Source organism: Aplidium turbinatum, chromosome 14, assembly GCF_918807975.1.
Source record: "Aplidium turbinatum chromosome 14, kaAplTurb1.1, whole genome shotgun sequence".
Taxonomy (NCBI): domain Eukaryota; kingdom Metazoa; phylum Chordata; class Ascidiacea; order Aplousobranchia; family Polyclinidae; genus Aplidium; species Aplidium turbinatum.
Window position 1 is genome coordinate 5,324,071 of NC_137485.1, and position 21,554 is coordinate 5,345,624.

The 21,554-nt window shown below is 40.3% G+C and overlaps 1 protein-coding gene across 1 annotated transcript in view; it reads left to right on the forward strand.

Annotated features, from left to right (window-relative positions):
- The window catches only part of LOC145782833 (uncharacterized), a 113,197-nt gene that overhangs the window by 35,344 nt on the left and 56,299 nt on the right, over positions 1–21,554 (forward strand). Inside the window, 1 exon segment of the mRNA XM_082594599.1 lies at positions 217–221. Coding sequence (XP_082450725.1) covers positions 217–221 — 5 coding nt within the window.

Sequence of the window (21,554 nt, forward strand, 5' to 3'; positions counted from 1 at the left end):
ACAACTCCATGATTGTTCCATTGTGGGTTCGTAGCAAGCATAATCCATCTAAAGAAATTCTATGCTACGCAGTTCTCGATGATCAGTCCAATAGTTGCTTCATTTCTAATGAGCTGCGAGTGCAATTAGGCTTGGCTGGGTGTGAGACCAACTTGACCCTGTCCACTGTTTACAAAAGTAATGCCACAATTTCAACAAGAAAGTTAAATGACTTAGAAGTCGTTAGTTTTAACCGCACCACTAAAATCAACTTGCCTGCTGTTTTTACATGAGATAACATCCCAGCCAGTCGATCCCAGATTCCCAAACCCGAAGTAGCTCGAAAGTGGAACCATCTACAGCCTATTGCCGAGAAAATAGCACCATACTTGCCACAAGTTCCAGTCAGTCTACTAATTGGTAACAACGTTCCGCAGGCTGTTAAACCAAGAGAGATTTTGTCTGGCGAAGACGACCAACCTTATGGCCAACGTTCGTTGCTTGGCTGGGGAATTGTTGGAGTAGTGTGCCATTCCACTAGGAACAGTGTATCAGTCGCTCATCGTGTCAATGTCGAGAATTTGGAACATCAGCAAAATGCAAAACTTAATAGCATACCCAGCACATTTGTTTATCCCACCAATGCCAAAGAAGTAATCAATCCTTCTCAAATTCGAAAGGTAATGGAGTCTGATTTTATTGATCACAACCTAGACGGTACTATGTCTGTACATGACAAAACATTTCTCAACATTCTTTCTCATGACATCACACAACAAGAAGATGGCCATTACGTCATGCCCTTACCAGTAAAATCTGAACAAGTCATGTTGCCTGATAATAAAGCTTTAGCTCTAAAGAGAATTAATCAGCTTAAAAGGAGGTTTGACAGAAACCCCAGATTCGAATCGGACTATATAACCTTTATGAAAGACGTTGTTTCCACATGTGCAGCAAAGAAGCCTGGAAAAATTCGTGTGGTATTTGATTGTTCAGCAGAATTTCAAGGTGTGTCTCTCAATGACCACTTGTTGCAAGGTCCCAACCTAACAAACAAACTAGTGGGTGTCCTTTGCAGATTTTGAAAAGAAAGGATTGCCTTAATGACCGATATCAAATCTATGTTTCATCAGTTCTATGTTTCAGAGAAGCACAGAGATCTCTTGAGGTTTCTGTGGTGGGAGGATGGAAATACCAGCAAGCCTTTGCAAGTCTTCAGAATGAAAGTCCATCTATTCGGGGCTACCAGCTCACCAGGTTGTGCGAATTTCGGTTTGAAACAAGCAGCTGAAGATGGGGAAGCGGAATTTGGTAAGGATGTTTCTGACTTCATAAAACACGACTTTTATGTTGACGATGGCTTGACTTCAGTCCCTTCCGCTGATGAGGCTGTTTCTCTTATAACAGGAAGTATAGCTCTTTGTGAAAGGGCTGGCTTAAAACTTCACAAATGCTTGTCAAATGATAGATCCGTCCTTGATGCAATACCAGAAGAAAAAAGAGCTGATGGTGTGAAAGCATTAGATCTTAACAAAGATCCTCTTCCTCTTGAGCATGCACTGGGAATTTTATGGTGCGTTGAAAACGATTCATTTCAGTTTAGAATTATACTCAAAGACCTTCCTTTCACCAGAAGAGGGATACTGTCTACTGTTAGTTCCATTTTTGATCCTATTGGGTTCGTTGCCCCTGTTGTTCTGGAGGGAAAGAAGATCTTGCAACAACTATGTCGAGAGGGTGCAAAATGGGATGACCCTATTCCTGAAATGTTAGCTTCCAGATGGCGTAAATGGAGATCTGAGATTAGTGCCTTAAGCACCCTTGAAATTCAGAGATGCATCCAACCTGAAGGTTTTGGAACAGTTCAAAAGGTAGAACTCCATCACTTTTCAGACGCCTGTGAGCACGGTTATGGCCAATGCTCATATATTCGGCTTAAAAACAGTGCTGATCAAGTTCATTGCTCCTTTCTTATTGGAAAAGCTAGAGTAGCTCCACTAAAACAATTTACCATCCCTCGGCTAGAGCTCACTGCCGCCCTGCTGTCAGCTAGAATGAGTAAATATGTTAGAGAAGAGATGGGGTATTCAAATGTGGTAGAACATTTTTGGACTGACAGCAAAATTGTACTTGGTTACATAAACAACGAAGCCAAAATATTCCATGTTTATGTGGCCAACCGAGTGCAACAGATTCGAGATCTTTGCAGTCCTGACTCCTGGTACCATGTAGAATCCAAGGCTAATCCAAGCGATGAAGCTAGCAGAGGCATGAACACACAACGCTTTTTAAAAGGATCTATGTGGCTTCAAGGCCCAGAATTTTTATGGGCTGATTCTGACCTTTCTGCTACTGCAAGGTCCACGTTGGACGAAGCAACCGCAAGCGAAATGCAAAAGGAAATGCGCAAGGCTACTGTCCGAACAACACTGGCTGTCAACGAACGTTCAAAACCAACCAATCAATTTGAGACATCTCGTTTGGACCGATTTTCTTCTTGGCTGAGCGCCAAAAGGGCGGTAGCAAACTGTCTGCTTCTAAAGGCTAAGCTACTACACAAAATTAGGAAAAACACTTCTGTATTCGCTGAAGCAGTATCTGCAAACTGCTTGAGAACCGCAGAGATAGAGATAATCAAAGGCTTGCAACAGGAACATTTTAGTGAAGAAGTATCATTTCTCTCCAGTTTCCAACAGGAAGGTCATTCTCATCTGACACGTACAACTGTGAAAAGGACTAGCAGTCTTTACAAATTTGATCCCTTTTTAGATAAAAATGGTATCTTGCGAGTCGGTGGTCGAATTAGAAATACTTCCATTTCTGACCTTGCCAAACACCAGGCGGTTATTCCAAGAAAAACTCATGTAGCGCATCTGATAATTGACCATTGTCACAAGGAAGTCAGCCACATGGGTCGTGGAATCACCCACAATCATTTGCGACAGAGTGGTTTCTGGATAATTGGTGGATCTTCTGCAGTAGGTTACCACATCAGCAATTGCGTTGTTTGTAAGCATTGGAGAGGTGCTCTTCAAACACAAAAAATGGCCGATCTTCCCAGTGAGCGATTGAGTGAGGAGCCCCCTTTTACGTTTTCCGGCGTTGACTTCTTTGGTCCATACTATCTCCGAGAAAAGCGATCGATCTTGAAAAGGTATGGTGTGGTATTTACCTGCATGTCGAGCCGAGCTGTCCACTTAGAGACCGCCAACACAATGGATACGAGCTCGTATATTAACGCCCTTAGAAGGTTTCTTGCACGACGAGGCCCAATATGTCAACTACGATCAGACTGTGGTTCTAACCTGATTGGCGCCAATAATGATTTAATACAAGCTAAACGTGAAATGAACGAAAAACACATTGGTAACTTTCTCTTACAACATCACTGTGACTTAATCACAAATAAATTTAATGTACCTCACTCCAGTCACATGAATGGAGCGGTCGAACGACAGATCCGCACCATTCGAAGTGCTCTTGACCCGATGCTTAAAACGTGTGGCAGTCAACTAGATGACGAGTTATTTCGGACCTTGATGACAGAAGTTGAAAACATTGTTAACTCCAGACCCCTTTCAACCGATCAGCTATGCGACCCCGAATGTCCTGCCCCACTTACTCCCAATCATCTGTTAACCATGAAACCTAAGATACTACTTCCACCCCCAGGAATATTTCAGCGGGCTGACCTCTATGCCAGAAAGAGATGGAAGAGAGTCCAACATCTTGCCAATGAGTTTTGGTTTCGTTGGAGGAAAGAATTTATTCACAATTTGCAGTCCAAACGGAAATGGTGTTCCAGACGACGCAATCTAAAGACCGGCGACATTGTGATTGTCTCTGACGACGCCGCTCCACGCAATCACTGGCCACTTGCCAGAATTGACTCGGTTATTCCTAGCGATGACGGACTAGTACGCAAGGTCAAACTACGCATGGCTAATGCACATCTTGACAATCACGGTAGACCGACTAAAACTGTTTCGGTTTTAAGTAGGCCCGTCCACAAGGTGATTCTTCTTCTATCCACGGATGAGGACTAAGTTCGAGGATGACAGAAGGAGAAGGAGCAACGTGTGCGAAGAAAAACAATTGCAATAGGCCTATCTCATTATTCATTGTAAACTGCCCCAGTCGACGTTTAACCTGTGAAATCTGTGAAAAAAATCTTTATGGTGATAAAGCTGTTTTTTGGGGGGCGATGTTACGGCTGCGTGATTCTCCGCTCCTTGCGTATTTTTTAATGTTTGTGTTTTTATCCGGCAACCCTGTTTTTCTTATCTTTCTAAAATGTGGCTAGTTTGAAATCACTTAAAAGAAAGCTTGGAACTAAGTTTAAATGGTCATTAGTGAAAATGAATAGTTGTATGTTGTCCTTATTAAGTCGATCGGAACTGCCACAAGGAAATCTGTACTTGAATTGATTGTTCGTTTGGAAGAAATTCAGTTTTCTCTTTGGGTCTTGGTTTCGCCAACGTCAGTCTTCACCTTGACATCAATCAATATACACAACAATTTCAATTGGCGTGGTTGTACATTGGAGTCCAGAGGAGGCTGTCGCATTAAAAACCTATACTGACAGGCTGGTAAACTGCTGACGCTGTCAAAGCATCTGACGTCAGCCACAATAACTGACGTTGTTTATTTATAAGCAGCCTAAACCTAGCTGACCCTAACTTGTTTATTGTTTATTTAACTTGGGATTTGAACATTACTTCTACACGATGGCCAAACATGAGCAGTTCGGTTCCCTCTTAGACGAATTCAAGAAATGTTTAAAAACTATTAATAGGTTAAAAGTTACATCCAGTGACAGTGCAGAGATTCGATGTGCTGTTGGGAAATTGTATTCGTCATTGGATGCCTTAGAAGAGTGCTTTGTGAGCGCAAAGGAAAGCAATCTGGATGAAGAAGGAAAATTCAAAGAAGAGTTTGAAAATTGTGAGAAGCTTGTCGATCAAGCCAACAAGAGTGTTGAAGAAGCGCTTCAAAGACTTGCAATCGAGTTTAGCTCCAGTGACTCAATGTCTGCTGTCTCTGGTGCCTCAAGAAAATCAAAGCAACCTGTAGGTCCCAAGAACCCATCCACAAAATCCCATCCCATTCCTGAAGGAAACAATAATGGACATGTAACCTTGAAAATTCCAAAAGAAGAAGCCAGATCCACGGCAATAAACCGTGGTCCACATGAATCAAGTTTAAATTCAATGCTGCACAATATTCCTGTAGAATCGGAACACGAGCAGCAACATCGGATCATGTCGTCTATGGAAAATCTGCACATGGAAAAAGAATACAACAATAGAGCTCCCTTATATGCTGAAAGGGCAACTGCAAGTTACCGCATCCCTGACATCAAGATTGATGTGTTCAAGGGCAACATCATTGAATTTCCAGCTTGGGAAACTGCCTTTGATGCCCTAATAGGAGATAGGGTCCATTGTCCTAAACACAAGCTGAATCTCCTTGGTCAATATTTGGATAAAGATGCAAAGGAGCTCATTACCGGTTTGCTTCTACACTAAAGCGAAAATGCGTACTTTATTGCAAGAAATCCCCTGAAAGAAAGGTATGGCAATCCAAGCGCGATTGGTCAGGCGTTTCTTCACAAGCTTTCCTCGTGGCCAAGGATCAGTCCTCGACAGACGGCGGAGCTTCAGCACCTGTCAGACTTTCTGATACAGGTTGCTGAAGTAAAACAGTCTGTTAATGGTCTTCAAATTCTGGACTTCCCACAAGAGTCCACCAAAATCATTCAAAAGCTTCCAGTTTACATGCAAAATAAATGGCGAGAAAGGGTTTTCTATTACAAAAGAACTGCAGGCCAGTACCCACCCTTTGAAGAATTAGTAAAGTTTGTCGAAGTTGGATCAGAGGAAGTGAATATTCCCGAACTGACAGGGCTAAATCCTGAAGTGCTGTCATTTAAAAACGCCATTAAAGACCCCAAACCAGCAAGGACATTTGCCACTACTAGCGAAGAAAGAAACTATAACTGTGTGGTACAGTGCAATTGCCAAGGAAGGCACGTCATCAATGATTGTTCTAAATTCTTGGAGATAGTGCGTGATCAGCAGCTTCAATTTTTGAAGGACAATCGACTTTGCTTTGCTTGCGGGCGCTGTAGTGACCACCGAGCTCAACAATGTTTGCACAGAGCAGTGTGTCAAATTTGCCGGAGACGTCATCTCACTGTAGAGGTAGGGGATAAAGTGTGACCTTCTCAGATTTTGCTCTGTCCACATTTTTTGGAAAGTATTTATGATAACTATCAACAATATGCAAAAAATTTTAAAAAATATTTATTTTTCATCAGTAGACACAATTTTTAAAATTTTGACCATATTTGCGAGAAAAAACGTAAATATTCGGTTTTCGGCATGTTTTGATGAATTCATAATAAAGAGTGTAGAGTAGAGTGTAGGTCCTCTACATGCAAGTATGCTGGGTACGTTCCACTTGACCCACTTTATTCTTCTGCACATCCTTAATTTTATTTTGACCTTAGTTGACCCCAAGAGCAGAGGCCTGACCTTTCGTTTCGTGACCTTTAGAATAGTGAAAATTCGAACAATTTTCTTTGTGTATGAAGACAGGAAAAATATTACGAAGTAAATAGTTGAAACCTACGAGAGATTGGCTACAGCAGCCTCACTGACTACATCTTCTATTGTCTGACTGACTTCTAAGCAATTATGGGAAAAAAAGATAATCCAATGACTAATGCTGCAAGCAAGAACTTGCAGGTAGAAGAGCATGTTGCAATTGCATTGTCATCTGATCATCGACCATATCATTTGCTTTGCAAAAGCCATACTGTTGAGAAGCCACCAATAACTCTTTGAGGTATTTTTTTCCATTCTTTTTTCAGATTAGCCTTCAGTGCTTCGAAACTTTGGTGGTGTTTAGTCGAAACCTTGCTCTCAAGGTAAGACCAGATGCTAAAGTCTAGGAGATCAAGGAGGCCATTCTTCCTTTTAAATGAAAAACGGCACATTGGCTGAAAACCAGTTTTGCGTTCTCTTAGCTCCATGTGAAGGGGCAGAATCTTGTTGGAATGACCAATTACGTTTTTTGAAGTGTTTCCTTTCCCAAGGCAACAATGAGCTTTCAAGAATATCATTTCGGTAGTTTTCTTGGTTCAATTTCACTCCTTGATCCACAAAAATCAATGGACTCCTTCTTGATTTGTTGACTGCGGCCCACGCCCCACACCATCACTGATGCCACCCCTGTGACCACCCAGGGTTCCATGTCACCATCTTTTGACCAAACACGATCATTCTGACTGTTAAAATGATGCTGGACATCAAATTTCTTCTCATCGCTCAACACTAGGTTTGGCAGCATGCCTCTTCGTTCAATGCGTGAGAGCAGAAATCTGACTCTGGAGAGACGTTTCTCAATAGTATTGGCATTTAGCAACTGTTTCTTCATGTGTTTGAATGGGCTCAATGGCTCATCTTCAAATCCTTCTTGAGAACTGTGAACATGGTTCCATAGGCCACGTTTGCCTCTTTTGCCAGTTTTTGAATTGGATCTCTTGTAATGTTAATTATTATTCATGACCCTGTATTTGAAGATCTTAAGAATGGTAAAATGGATAGGCTACTTTGGGTGATTTTGTTGTGCACTATAAACATGTACCGATATATCTTCCAGATACAGTCTTGAAATCTAAAATCGTACAATACATGTGCTATGATTCTGCAGCAGCCATACAGTTACAATGTGGTCGAGAATATGGCTTTGCTCAAGAAAACCAAAAATGTGCCACAAAATTGGACAAACTTTCAGAGCAGGATCTTCAAAACTTACCAATTAACAACCTCGATTGTGAGCGTGACCTGGGAAAATTTAGCCACCTGTCAAGTAGTAGCGAAATATCGCATTAATAAGTTCACTGCAAGAGGCATACGCACCGACATGAACTTATACCAAAGTAATCAAGGAAGAGTCGACAATAGATCAAAACAAATCATGAAAATCCTGAAGGTAAGAGAAACTAATTGGACGCCTGAATAAAAGGATGTATCCCGAGAAAAAACTGAGGCCAAATTAATGAAACGACAAGAAAAGGATAATGCAACGAAATTATTAGAATTGTGCAAAAAGTTGAATGGTCCTTGCACATCCACAACAGAACTTGGATCGATCCTGGCATTAAAATGTGACAAGCAGGAAAAAATTGTGAGAGCGGAATTGGCATATTACCGCCATACACACAAAGTGGATGCAATTTGAATGCCCGGATTATTCAAACTAAACAATATTTCCCATGAGGAATGTCTCGAAAATCTGTGCATTTTGTTGAGTGATATTGATTCATCAGTCTTCAGTACTGTAACAATCATGGACTTGCCGAGTAATCAAGGTGTCCTTCATGCGATGCATATTACCAAAACTGGAGTTCACCCTGTTCCAGATATTTGCGAAGAAAACAATTTGGAGGAAAACAGCTTATGCGTTACAGTGTGGGAAATGGCAGACGGACCTACAGGGTTTATTGGGTATGTACGTTCCCACAAAGGAAACATGGTGGTAGAAGTTGAACATTTGCATAGAGTACAACCTAAAAGCAGCCGGCTATGGAAATACCCCGAACATAATGACATTGAGGATGTTGACATGGAACAAGTGTTGCCATGTAAACCAGATGGTGATTGGGAAATGACTGGTGGATGCATGATGAAACTCATGCTTAAGAATGCAGATGACATTATAAACGCATTTTATCTTTGAACTTGAAGTAAAAAAGATAAAAATGCACGTTCAAATAGTATTGATTTAGGCTATATTTTCAAAGTGACTTTTTTCCAGGCTCCTTGCACGAAAGTGTGAGTTTCACGCTACGGTAACCGGATTCCTGCTACCGAAGTGTGAAACTCACACTTCCGTACAAGAAGCCTGGAAAAAAGTCACTTTGAGAATATGAAAACTGCAACTACGGTACCCGAAAACTGTTGCGCAGTATGTGTTTTCACACTTCGGGGAAAGGAATCAGGCATGCAACCACCGTTTTTACACTTGCGCACCTGAAAGTTCTGCTACCGAACTTCCATTTTCTAGGTTTGGTCCCAGGAAAAATTGGTCATAGTCATACAGCTGGGGAACGAATCTCGCAAACTACACTTGCGTACGGTACCTGATTTCCTTGAAAATTAAGGCTGCCATATATTTTGAATTGTTGGTGTGAGTTAATTGTACAATGTACATATCGTTGAAACTTAGCTTTCTTTTTTTTTATTCTTCGTTTCGCGAATTTGAAAGAACTAATCTTGCAAATGATGTCTACTGATGTGTAGTTGACGGATTTTAGTATTTTTTGCAGTTTTGAAGCCGTACATTAAAACTGTTTCCAAAATGGTTGGACACTGATGTTTTTGACACTACCCCCCAAAAAATGTGTTGTATCCCCTATCTCTACTTACTGGACTTCATTTCGAAAGGTCACCAGATAATCAGGCAACAACAAGTGGACAGTTGCATTCCAGGTGCGTAGAAGTTTGCAAGAGCGAAAATGAAGTCCAAGGATGTGACAACTCCATGATTGTTCCATTGTGGGTTCGTAGCAAGCATAATCCATCTAAAGAAATTCTATGCTACGCAGTTCTCGATGATCAGTCCAATAGTTGCTTCATTTCTAATGAGCTGCGAGTGCAATTAGGCTTGGCTGGGTGTGAGACCAACTTGACCCTGTCCACTGTTTACAAAAGTAATGCCACAATTTCAACAAGAAAGTTAAATGACTTAGAAGTCGTTAGTTTTAACCGCACCACTAAAATCAACTTGCCTGCTGTTTTTACATGAGATAACATCCCAGCCAGTCGATCCCAGATTCCCAAACCCGAAGTAGCTCGAAAGTGGAACCATCTACAGCCTATTGCCGAGAAAATAGCACCATACTTGCCACAAGTTCCAGTCAGTCTACTAATTGGTAACAACGTTCCGCAGGCTGTTAAACCAAGAGAGATTTTGTCTGGCGAAGACGACCAACCTTATGGCCAACGTTCGTTGCTTGGCTGGGGAATTGTTGGAGTAGTGTGCCATTCCACTAGGAACAGTGTATCAGTCGCTCATCGTGTCAATGTCGAGAATTTGGAACATCAGCAAAATGCAAAACTTAATAGCATACCCAGCACATTTGTTTATCCCACCAATGCCAAAGAAGTAATCAATCCTTCTCAAATTCGAAAGGTAATGGAGTCTGATTTTATTGATCACAACCTAGACGGTACTATGTCTGTACATGACAAAACATTTCTCAACATTCTTTCTCATGACATCACACAACAAGAAGATGGCCATTACGTCATGCCCTTACCAGTAAAATCTGAACAAGTCATGTTGCCTGATAATAAAGCTTTAGCTCTAAAGAGAATTAATCAGCTTAAAAGGAGGTTTGACAGAAACCCCAGATTCGAATCGGACTATATAACCTTTATGAAAGACGTTGTTTCCACATGTGCAGCAAAGAAGCCTGGAAAAATTCGTGTGGTATTTGATTGTTCAGCAGAATTTCAAGGTGTGTCTCTCAATGACCACTTGTTGCAAGGTCCCAACCTAACAAACAAACTAGTGGGTGTCCTTTGCAGATTTTGAAAAGAAAGGATTGCCTTAATGACCGATATCAAATCTATGTTTCATCAGTTCTATGTTTCAGAGAAGCACAGAGATCTCTTGAGGTTTCTGTGGTGGGAGGATGGAAATACCAGCAAGCCTTTGCAAGTCTTCAGAATGAAAGTCCATCTATTCGGGGCTACCAGCTCACCAGGTTGTGCGAATTTCGGTTTGAAACAAGCAGCTGAAGATGGGGAAGCGGAATTTGGTAAGGATGTTTCTGACTTCATAAAACACGACTTTTATGTTGACGATGGCTTGACTTCAGTCCCTTCCGCTGATGAGGCTGTTTCTCTTATAACAGGAAGTATAGCTCTTTGTGAAAGGGCTGGCTTAAAACTTCACAAATGCTTGTCAAATGATAGATCCGTCCTTGATGCAATACCAGAAGAAAAAAGAGCTGATGGTGTGAAAGCATTAGATCTTAACAAAGATCCTCTTCCTCTTGAGCATGCACTGGGAATTTTATGGTGCGTTGAAAACGATTCATTTCAGTTTAGAATTATACTCAAAGACCTTCCTTTCACCAGAAGAGGGATACTGTCTACTGTTAGTTCCATTTTTGATCCTATTGGGTTCGTTGCCCCTGTTGTTCTGGAGGGAAAGAAGATCTTGCAACAACTATGTCGAGAGGGTGCAAAATGGGATGACCCTATTCCTGAAATGTTAGCTTCCAGATGGCGTAAATGGAGATCTGAGATTAGTGCCTTAAGCACCCTTGAAATTCAGAGATGCATCCAACCTGAAGGTTTTGGAACAGTTCAAAAGGTAGAACTCCATCACTTTTCAGACGCCTGTGAGCACGGTTATGGCCAATGCTCATATATTCGGCTTAAAAACAGTGCTGATCAAGTTCATTGCTCCTTTCTTATTGGAAAAGCTAGAGTAGCTCCACTAAAACAATTTACCATCCCTCGGCTAGAGCTCACTGCCGCCCTGCTGTCAGCTAGAATGAGTAAATATGTTAGAGAAGAGATGGGGTATTCAAATGTGGTAGAACATTTTTGGACTGACAGCAAAATTGTACTTGGTTACATAAACAACGAAGCCAAAATATTCCATGTTTATGTGGCCAACCGAGTGCAACAGATTCGAGATCTTTGCAGTCCTGACTCCTGGTACCATGTAGAATCCAAGGCTAATCCAAGCGATGAAGCTAGCAGAGGCATGAACACACAACGCTTTTTAAAAGGATCTATGTGGCTTCAAGGCCCAGAATTTTTATGGGCTGATTCTGACCTTTCTGCTACTGCAAGGTCCACGTTGGACGAAGCAACCGCAAGCGAAATGCAAAAGGAAATGCGCAAGGCTACTGTCCGAACAACACTGGCTGTCAACGAACGTTCAAAACCAACCAATCAATTTGAGACATCTCGTTTGGACCGATTTTCTTCTTGGCTGAGCGCCAAAAGGGCGGTAGCAAACTGTCTGCTTCTAAAGGCTAAGCTACTACACAAAATTAGGAAAAACACTTCTGTATTCGCTGAAGCAGTATCTGCAAACTGCTTGAGAACCGCAGAGATAGAGATAATCAAAGGCTTGCAACAGGAACATTTTAGTGAAGAAGTATCATTTCTCTCCAGTTTCCAACAGGAAGGTCATTCTCATCTGACACGTACAACTGTGAAAAGGACTAGCAGTCTTTACAAATTTGATCCCTTTTTAGATAAAAATGGTATCTTGCGAGTCGGTGGTCGAATTAGAAATACTTCCATTTCTGACCTTGCCAAACACCAGGCGGTTATTCCAAGAAAAACTCATGTAGCGCATCTGATAATTGACCATTGTCACAAGGAAGTCAGCCACATGGGTCGTGGAATCACCCACAATCATTTGCGACAGAGTGGTTTCTGGATAATTGGTGGATCTTCTGCAGTAGGTTACCACATCAGCAATTGCGTTGTTTGTAAGCATTGGAGAGGTGCTCTTCAAACACAAAAAATGGCCGATCTTCCCAGTGAGCGATTGAGTGAGGAGCCCCCTTTTACGTTTTCCGGCGTTGACTTCTTTGGTCCATACTATCTCCGAGAAAAGCGATCGATCTTGAAAAGGTATGGTGTGGTATTTACCTGCATGTCGAGCCGAGCTGTCCACTTAGAGACCGCCAACACAATGGATACGAGCTCGTATATTAACGCCCTTAGAAGGTTTCTTGCACGACGAGGCCCAATATGTCAACTACGATCAGACTGTGGTTCTAACCTGATTGGCGCCAATAATGATTTAATACAAGCTAAACGTGAAATGAACGAAAAACACATTGGTAACTTTCTCTTACAACATCACTGTGACTTAATCACAAATAAATTTAATGTACCTCACTCCAGTCACATGAATGGAGCGGTCGAACGACAGATCCGCACCATTCGAAGTGCTCTTGACCCGATGCTTAAAACGTGTGGCAGTCAACTAGATGACGAGTTATTTCGGACCTTGATGACAGAAGTTGAAAACATTGTTAACTCCAGACCCCTTTCAACCGATCAGCTATGCGACCCCGAATGTCCTGCCCCACTTACTCCCAATCATCTGTTAACCATGAAACCTAAGATACTACTTCCACCCCCAGGAATATTTCAGCGGGCTGACCTCTATGCCAGAAAGAGATGGAAGAGAGTCCAACATCTTGCCAATGAGTTTTGGTTTCGTTGGAGGAAAGAATTTATTCACAATTTGCAGTCCAAACGGAAATGGTGTTCCAGACGACGCAATCTAAAGACCGGCGACATTGTGATTGTCTCTGACGACGCCGCTCCACGCAATCACTGGCCACTTGCCAGAATTGACTCGGTTATTCCTAGCGATGACGGACTAGTACGCAAGGTCAAACTACGCATGGCTAATGCACATCTTGACAATCACGGTAGACCGACTAAAACTGTTTCGGTTTTAAGTAGGCCCGTCCACAAGGTGATTCTTCTTCTATCCACGGATGAGGACTAAGTTCGAGGATGACAGAAGGAGAAGGAGCAACGTGTGCGAAGAAAAACAATTGCAATAGGCCTATCTCATTATTCATTGTAAACTGCCCCAGTCGACGTTTAACCTGTGAAATCTGTGAAAAAAATCTTTATGGTGATAAAGCTTTTTTTGGGGGGCGATGTTACGGCTGCGTGATTCTCCGCTCCTTGCGTATTTTTTAATGTTTGTGTTTTTATCCGGCAACCCTGTTTTTCTTATCTTTCTAAAATGTGGCTAGTTTGAAATCACTTAAAAGAAAGCTTGGAACTAAGTTTAAATGGTCATTAGTGAAAATGAATAGTTGTATGTTGTCCTTATTAAGTCGATCGGAACTGCCACAAGGAAATCTGTACTTGAATTGATTGTTTGTTTGGAAGAAATTCAGTTTTCTCTTTGGGTCTTGGTTTCGCCAACGTCAGTCTTCACCTTGACATCAATCAATATACACAACAATTTCAATTGGCGTGGTTGTACATTGGAGTCCAGAGGAGGCTGTCGCATTAAAAACCTATACTGACAGGCTGGTAAACTGCTGACGCTGTCAAAGCATCTGACGTCAGCCACAGATGGACCGTGCATTATCGTAAAAACTGTCCGTTCGCGCACTTGCCACTTTGACTATATATATATGATAATAATTATATAACTTTGTTTTAGACTTTAGAGCATCAAATTTATGCTATCTCCGTTATTAATAACTCGTATGTAAGTGTTTACATGTATTTTGACCATAGGCGCCTAAGCCGTAGGGGCCTGTCCCCCACGCATATTTCTGCGTGGGGGCAAATTTTTATGCTGTGTTGATACATAAAACAATAGATGAACTAGCGATCAGCAGCAGGAAAACATTTTTTGAATGCAAACCGCAACAGCTTCGCAATAAATAATCACTACAACGAGTAGTGATGCTACAATCCCACACCAGGCAACAAAATCTGTCATTTTTACATTGATTTAACGTCTGCAGACGTTGAATCAATGTAGATATGATTGATTTTGCTGCCTGGGACATAGCAAAAATCTACCATTTTGTGTCGATTCAATGTCATCAGATGTTGAATGCTCCCAAAAAAAAAACATAATTTGCTACGTAGAGGGAGCGTGCGTTTAGCTTTATGAGCTTGCAAACAGACTTGATGTCGCTTTTGAAAGTCGATACGGTACCTCTGCAGTGCCCAGTGAATCGCTCGCTGTGAAAATGAACTTGAAGTCTCGGCCGAGGTAACCACTAACCAACGCAACAAGGGCTGGTACAAACCGCATTGTGCACACTCCGCATAATCAACGCATTCACGCAAAGTGAATGGCGCACACACGACCGTTGCCATAGAAACCCGATCAAAGGCGGAATATGCGCATCATTTGTTTCATCTGCATCGCGAAAACGGGCGTTTTACAGCGGTCAGTCACAAGTTGCGATATTGTAGTGAAAAGAGAGCAATGTCAAGTCGAAAACTTAATCAAACGTCTCTTCGTAACTATTTTTCAAGGGCTGCTTACGCATGTCACCAACTTTTAAATTTATTCAAGGTGACGTGCTGCTGAATTGATGTAAACATGAATGATTTTACTTTCCACAAGTATATTTTCAAGCGTATGATCAAGTTAGCATTCGCATTCCATTTTCAAAACATTGTTATTCCATTTACAGTGTACCTTTTAGTAAACCTTTTCGTCTCTTGTTTCATGCTAATAAATCTAGTTCGTTGCTAAACTTTATGTTGTGCTTAGCTTAAAGAGTCGCAGTCCATCAACCGCTAGCTAACGCAGACGCATGTCATGTGTTTGCTTAACCGAAGTGGTCTAGTTTTGTTTATAATAATTGACATTTGCTGAATTTACGTTGCTGCTGATGAAATACGCTTTCGCCCCCACGGCCAAAAAAATAGTTAGGCGCCTATGATTTTGAAAAATAACGCACTCTAACAACTAACAAAACACTTCTGTTTATCTCATGACTAACCTCTATTGTCAATCATGAAAAATGTTGTTTTGATATAAAACACATATTTTGAACGAACCCAGACAACAATAATGATGGATTTTGCCGTCTGGGAAAGCACTCAAAGGTAAACACTGGATAAAATGCAAGAATGCAAAAGAAACGATAGCCTATTGTGGAATAAAATACAAAATTTTCTAAATAAACAGAAGGCGTCGTTGGATTTACAGAAAGATTTTGTTGGATTACAGAAGGTTATTGTTGGATTTTCAAAGAATTGCCGAATAGGGAACTAACTGATAAAGACTGTAGCCAAATAGGGAACTAGCCCAATCGGACTAGCCGAATAGGGTAATAGCCGAATCGGACTAGCCGAAACGGGCCATTCCGTCTTAGAGAAATAAATGAATGAATTTGAAAATTTTACATTTTAAAGCTGTACAAGCGACATCTCAGCAGCACCATCAACAACTGACACGAATTCAATGCAGGATAACCTACACAAATTGGCGAGGGACAGATCACATGATACGCACGACACAAAACATTAAATAATAGTTTTATTGCAGCCTGATGCTATTATTGCGCACAGATGTCCAATTCTGCAGTAAAATGTTGTATGGTGTGCAATACGTGTAAGCAAACATCACACGTTTTGACAAAGGGGGCCCAGAGTGAGGAGGGCCGGAATGACTCTTCGTACAGTACCCCTAGTGAAAATTTCTCTCAGAGGCCCTGTAGGCAGGTCATATAATAGCTACTATAATTTGTAAATCGGCGGCTAGCCGGATGATTTTCCTTGGCGGGCCGTAGGTTGCCGACCCCTGTATAACTTTTCGTGATTCGTTTCCTGTGTTTCTGGACAGGAGTCGTTTGTGGTATTTTTTGAACTTGTTGAGAACACGTTCTAACTGGTTAAAAGCAAACAAACTAACTTTAAAGTATACTAACTCATCATTTTTACTATTAGAGGAGCATCAAACAAAAAGCTTTGATTATGAACAATTTAAAATACAAGTTAACACAAATGATATTATTTATAGAACAACTTCTGCAAAGCACCTCGGAATTAACATTGATGAGAATTTAGATTGGAAAGTGCATATTGATGACATATATATATGCCAAAGACTTTCAAAATTTCTGGAGCCTTTTTCAAAATAAGAAAATACCTGAACAGAAAAGTGTTACTGAGCCTTTACACTGCAATGGCCCATACTATTATTAGCTATGGAATCGTCAGTTGGGGTTCAGCTTCAAAAAAAACAACTAAATCGAATATTAGTCTTGCAAAACAGAATCATACGAGCCATAACATTTGGCGAACGAACAACTACAGCAGCTCCGCTCTATCAGAAGTGTTGTGTACTACCCATAGAAATCCTAAGAGAGTAGAAGCGTCATTCCCATTCACGCTCCACACATCGCGATGGCACCGCTCGAGTGCGCCCGCCAACACTTTTGTTAGCACAACCAATTGTGAAAGCCTATTCAACTACGTGCTAATGAATGGTAAACTTTTCATTTAAACCAAAGACAGGCAAGACACAACAATAACACAGGGTTGAGCATTACAACAGTATATTACATATTTACAAATAGTTCAACATTCAAACGTTTTCAGCTTAACTTAAGCCCTCATCAGGAATCTGCAAATGTTTATAAACTACAATAAATTTCACTTCTTGACAGTGACTACCATAACTAACTAACTAAACAACTAACTAAAAGCATCGAGAAACACGCAACGATTAAAAGCAATAAAGTGGAAAACATACAGACAGACGAAAAGTAAATTACATTAAGAAAAGGCAACTGCGTGACTAAGTTACAAATGAATTTGCACCACGCTGTACGTGATACACTAGTAAATGTTGAGAAGAATGGAGGCGCCTCACGCAAATAATTTGAACAATGATTTGTAAAATATGATTTTATAAAATTTATTTGTTTAATTTTGGGTTGTAGCGTTTGATTAACAGCGCTTCCTGAATTTTTGTGTCAAATTGGGATTTGCCTTTACGTAAAATTTTAAATGAGTCAGTAGAGAATTTTTGATCTGTACAAAAAGAACAATCCATGATATGGTCTTTGATGGCACTTTTCTTTAAGTCTCTAAAGTTCAGATGCTCCCGTACTCTCGTGGTCAAATGTCTGGTGGACATACCGATGTACGTCAATGCCGAATCACACGAACATGTAAAACTGTATACGACATTTGAGCAGAGAGACGAAGGCGTCTGGGACTTTAGTTGAAAATACGAACTAATTTTAAAAGTTTTATATATAGGAAAAACGTCCACATCAAATTTATTTTTCATAAACTGTCCGATTTTACGAGCAAACGTTTTGGATTCTTTTCCCACAAACGGAATGGACAAGCAATGTTTCACGTTGAACTCATTTTCAGCCTTTTCTTTTTGGTTGGAATTCTCAGAGATAAAGCGATTCAATATTTTCTCAAAGTACAATTTTGGATAACCATTATTATAGAACATTTGTTTTAATTTATCTGTTTCAATATTAAAAAGAGCATCATTGCAGCAAATCATTTTAGCCCGAGCTAATAGGCACATGATCAAACCAGATTTCCATTTCAATGGGCATAATGCATCAAAATTCAAAAACAAACCAGTATGAGTTGGTTTGCGCCAAACCCAAGTATCAAATCCAGTGGGATTACTTTTAATTTCTACGTCCAAAAAAGGAAGGGTTTCACGTGCTTTTTCGATTGTAAATTTAATGTTTTTATGTTGAGAGTTCAGCACATCTAAAAAGGTTTGACATGAGGTCTCTTTATTAAATACCGCAAAAATGTCATCAATGTAACGTAAGAACAACTTCGGGTGAAATGCTAGATGCTTTTCAAATAATTTTGTTTCCAAATGTGCCAGAAAAAAATTAGCAATAGTAGGGCCCAATGGAGATCCCATGGCCACACCGTCAATTTGTTTAAACAATTGGTTTTTATACATAAATATGCCTTCGGTAGCTAAATTCATTAACTTGACAAATACGTCACGCTTGAAAGGTAATTGAGTTGGTTTTGTTTCCGAATAAATGTAGTCAGCAAATATGTTAACAGTCTTTTTCAAAGGTACGTTTGTAAACAGAGATTTAACATCAAAACTGACCATCATCTACCCAGAAAAAGGAGAATAATCTTTTAGTTTTTCTAAAAAATAATTTGTGGAGTTAAGCAACAATCATTTTTTAAATCAAATCAAATTTTACAAATCATTAATCAAATTCTTTTTATTTCCCAAGCGGAGTCCCTCTTCCTCCTGAAGTTTGTACAACTCTTTGATGTACTGCCACTTTATTGCATTGCCTTCTCCATCTTTGATAATGCCGTACGAAGCTGGAGTGCTTCGCATTAGCTTCAACATATGACAAATATCCAGGTATACATGCACTTTATGATCTGGATTCTGAGGATGACCAAATGATGGGGTAAGTTCAGGGACTGTCATCTCTGCTCCTAGCGTCTCCAGCATTAAGTGACAGGAAGGACCATCACAGGTTATAGATTGGATCCATATGCCGATATCTTAGAGCTTGCTGAGACACTGCTATATCAAATTTGCTCTTTCATTTCCTGTAATGCCCTTGATGAGAAAATATCCAACCGGTATCTTCCATGATGCATTCAGAGGTACCACCATGAACACAAGTGCTTCTGAAGCGATTGGATTGGAGTCATCGCAACAACCTGTGCCCATATCCACATACCCTTGGAACCTCTTACCATCCCACGGGACATGTTTCTTAATAGCTATCTCGTCCATCATGAGAGCGCACACTAGTTCCTGACCTCTATCTTTTGCCTTCTTAGCTTGTGCGTGTAATGAAGTAATGCCTCTGCTGTAAACCCTGGCTGACCATCGACTGTGCTGTACCACTTTCGAATGACAGATGGGTGGAGAGTTGTAAATCAAATGTCTTTCGAACAAAACGATGTGCCTTGGCTGAATAAAAGTTCAGCGTCAAAGCAAAGGCACGGAGAGCAGGTGGATACTTTTCCTTGCTTAGGCCATCTTTGTCTTTTGCTTTTACCAGGCGCTTCATCAGTGTACCTGGATAGTTGCATGAGGATTGAAGCACTTCCAGTCCAGTCTCCGACAACATATGTTTCTCAGTGATTTGACAACGGTCTCTAAGGTGTCTACCTTTTTACGAATTCTGCATGTCCTTTTTTGTGAGTTTTTCAGCCGCTTTTGTAGGGACCTAGCTGTGTCATGCATCTTGTCCAGTTTTCTTTTCATACTTTTTGGACTCTGAGAAATAAAGTATGTGTGATCGTGCTGCTTGACTGGAGTTGTTGGCACAGATGGTTTGTCAAACGTACCAGTCGGAATTGGTGTAGTCTCTGATGTGGTTGGCAATTCTGAAGGCATGTCTGGGCTGCTTCTGATGAGTGGAGGCTTGCGCTTTTTCATAGTCTAGAAATATATAAACAAGAAATGAATAAAAAATGAAAAAAAAGCAGTTAATTGTCTGATGTATGCAGAGTAAAGGACAATAACACAAGACAAAAAAGTCAGTATACTTTGCATAATGCATATAAGATAATGTATTCTCCACTTTGGGTAAGGTTGCATTAGACTTTTTTTAATCTTACAAATTATTATATCATACAGAGTAAAAAAAAATCACCACGCACACAAAAAATGAATATATATATAAAAAAATAAGAATACAAACTCAGGCATTGAGAAGCATTATATAACAAAGCAAGGTACCGTAATTTGGGGTGAATAGGGACTGCGGGGTGAATAGAAACAAAAACAGATTTTTGTATGTTTAAAAAAAAAATTACTTAAACTTAATGTTTCAAACACAATATTTGCTTTGCACATACATATAAGTTTACAGGTTGTTTAAGGCTGATAACTTTTTTGAATAATATATTGTAACTGCAAAGAGACCAAAATCACTTGGGTAAGTTTTTTTCTTATTTATTTATTATGGTCAAAACTTTGTTTATGGAAATCGGTTTAGTAGAAAATAACACTTTTTCTGGGTTTGCACCTTGTTGGGTTGGTTATCGCACATATAATATAAAAAAAAATTGGACCAGCTATGTTTACGTTGATTGTGCTTAATTTTTATTCTCTTTTTCAAGACAAAAATTGCAACTTTTGTGGGGTGAATAGAGACAATGCCAAGAAATTACAAACCGAAGTTGGGAGCCAAGAGCTACAATAAATATGATGCCAACACCTTGCAAAAAGCTCTTGAAGCTATAGGCCTAGATAGGGGAAAGACTTACAGAAAAGTCACAGAAACGTTCAACATTTCAAAAAGTGTATTGGCTAGACATCACAAAGTCAAGATATGAAGCTCCAAGGAGGTCAGCTAGCTTTAGGAGAAGCATTAGAGGAGCATCTAGTTGGTCGACTCTTGCTATGTGCACAGTGGGGCTACCCCATGGTCAAATTTGACACAAGATGCATCATAAAAGCTCAATTTGATAGAAGGGGAATTCAACACACAAAGTTTAAGAATAATATGCCGGGTAATGACTGGGTAGAATCGTTTCTCAAACGGCACAAAGATGTGTTGGCTCTTGAGCTGATGTTTCTACTTACTTTAGACCAGGGGTCACCAACTGGCGGCCCGCGGAAGGTATCAGCGTACAAGTATAACCTAAAATACTTTTCTTGAGTTAAAGAGCACGAAGGCAAAAAATACTTTCCGGGAAGCATATTTTCGCTTTGCATACGATCCACCGATTGACCAATCAGATTATAGTTCTAGATGGGGTTTGCTTAAAGTTATTCCAATGCGATGTCCAGCCACACTGACCCAGTGGTTGATTAAAACGTCTGTTTTCGAATTTCGAAATTGTCTGTGAGCATAGGGTTGCTTATTTTAAGTTTGCAAATGTCATGTAAACACTAGTGTGCGTTCCACCGTTATTGTGTTTCACGAGCAGTGTTTTCTTTATGCAAGTTTTTGTTGGCAAAATAGGTCGGTGTGCCAACTCAATTTACAATAAATTGGCAAAATAATATACTATATAAATTTAAAAACTTTTCTGATTGTA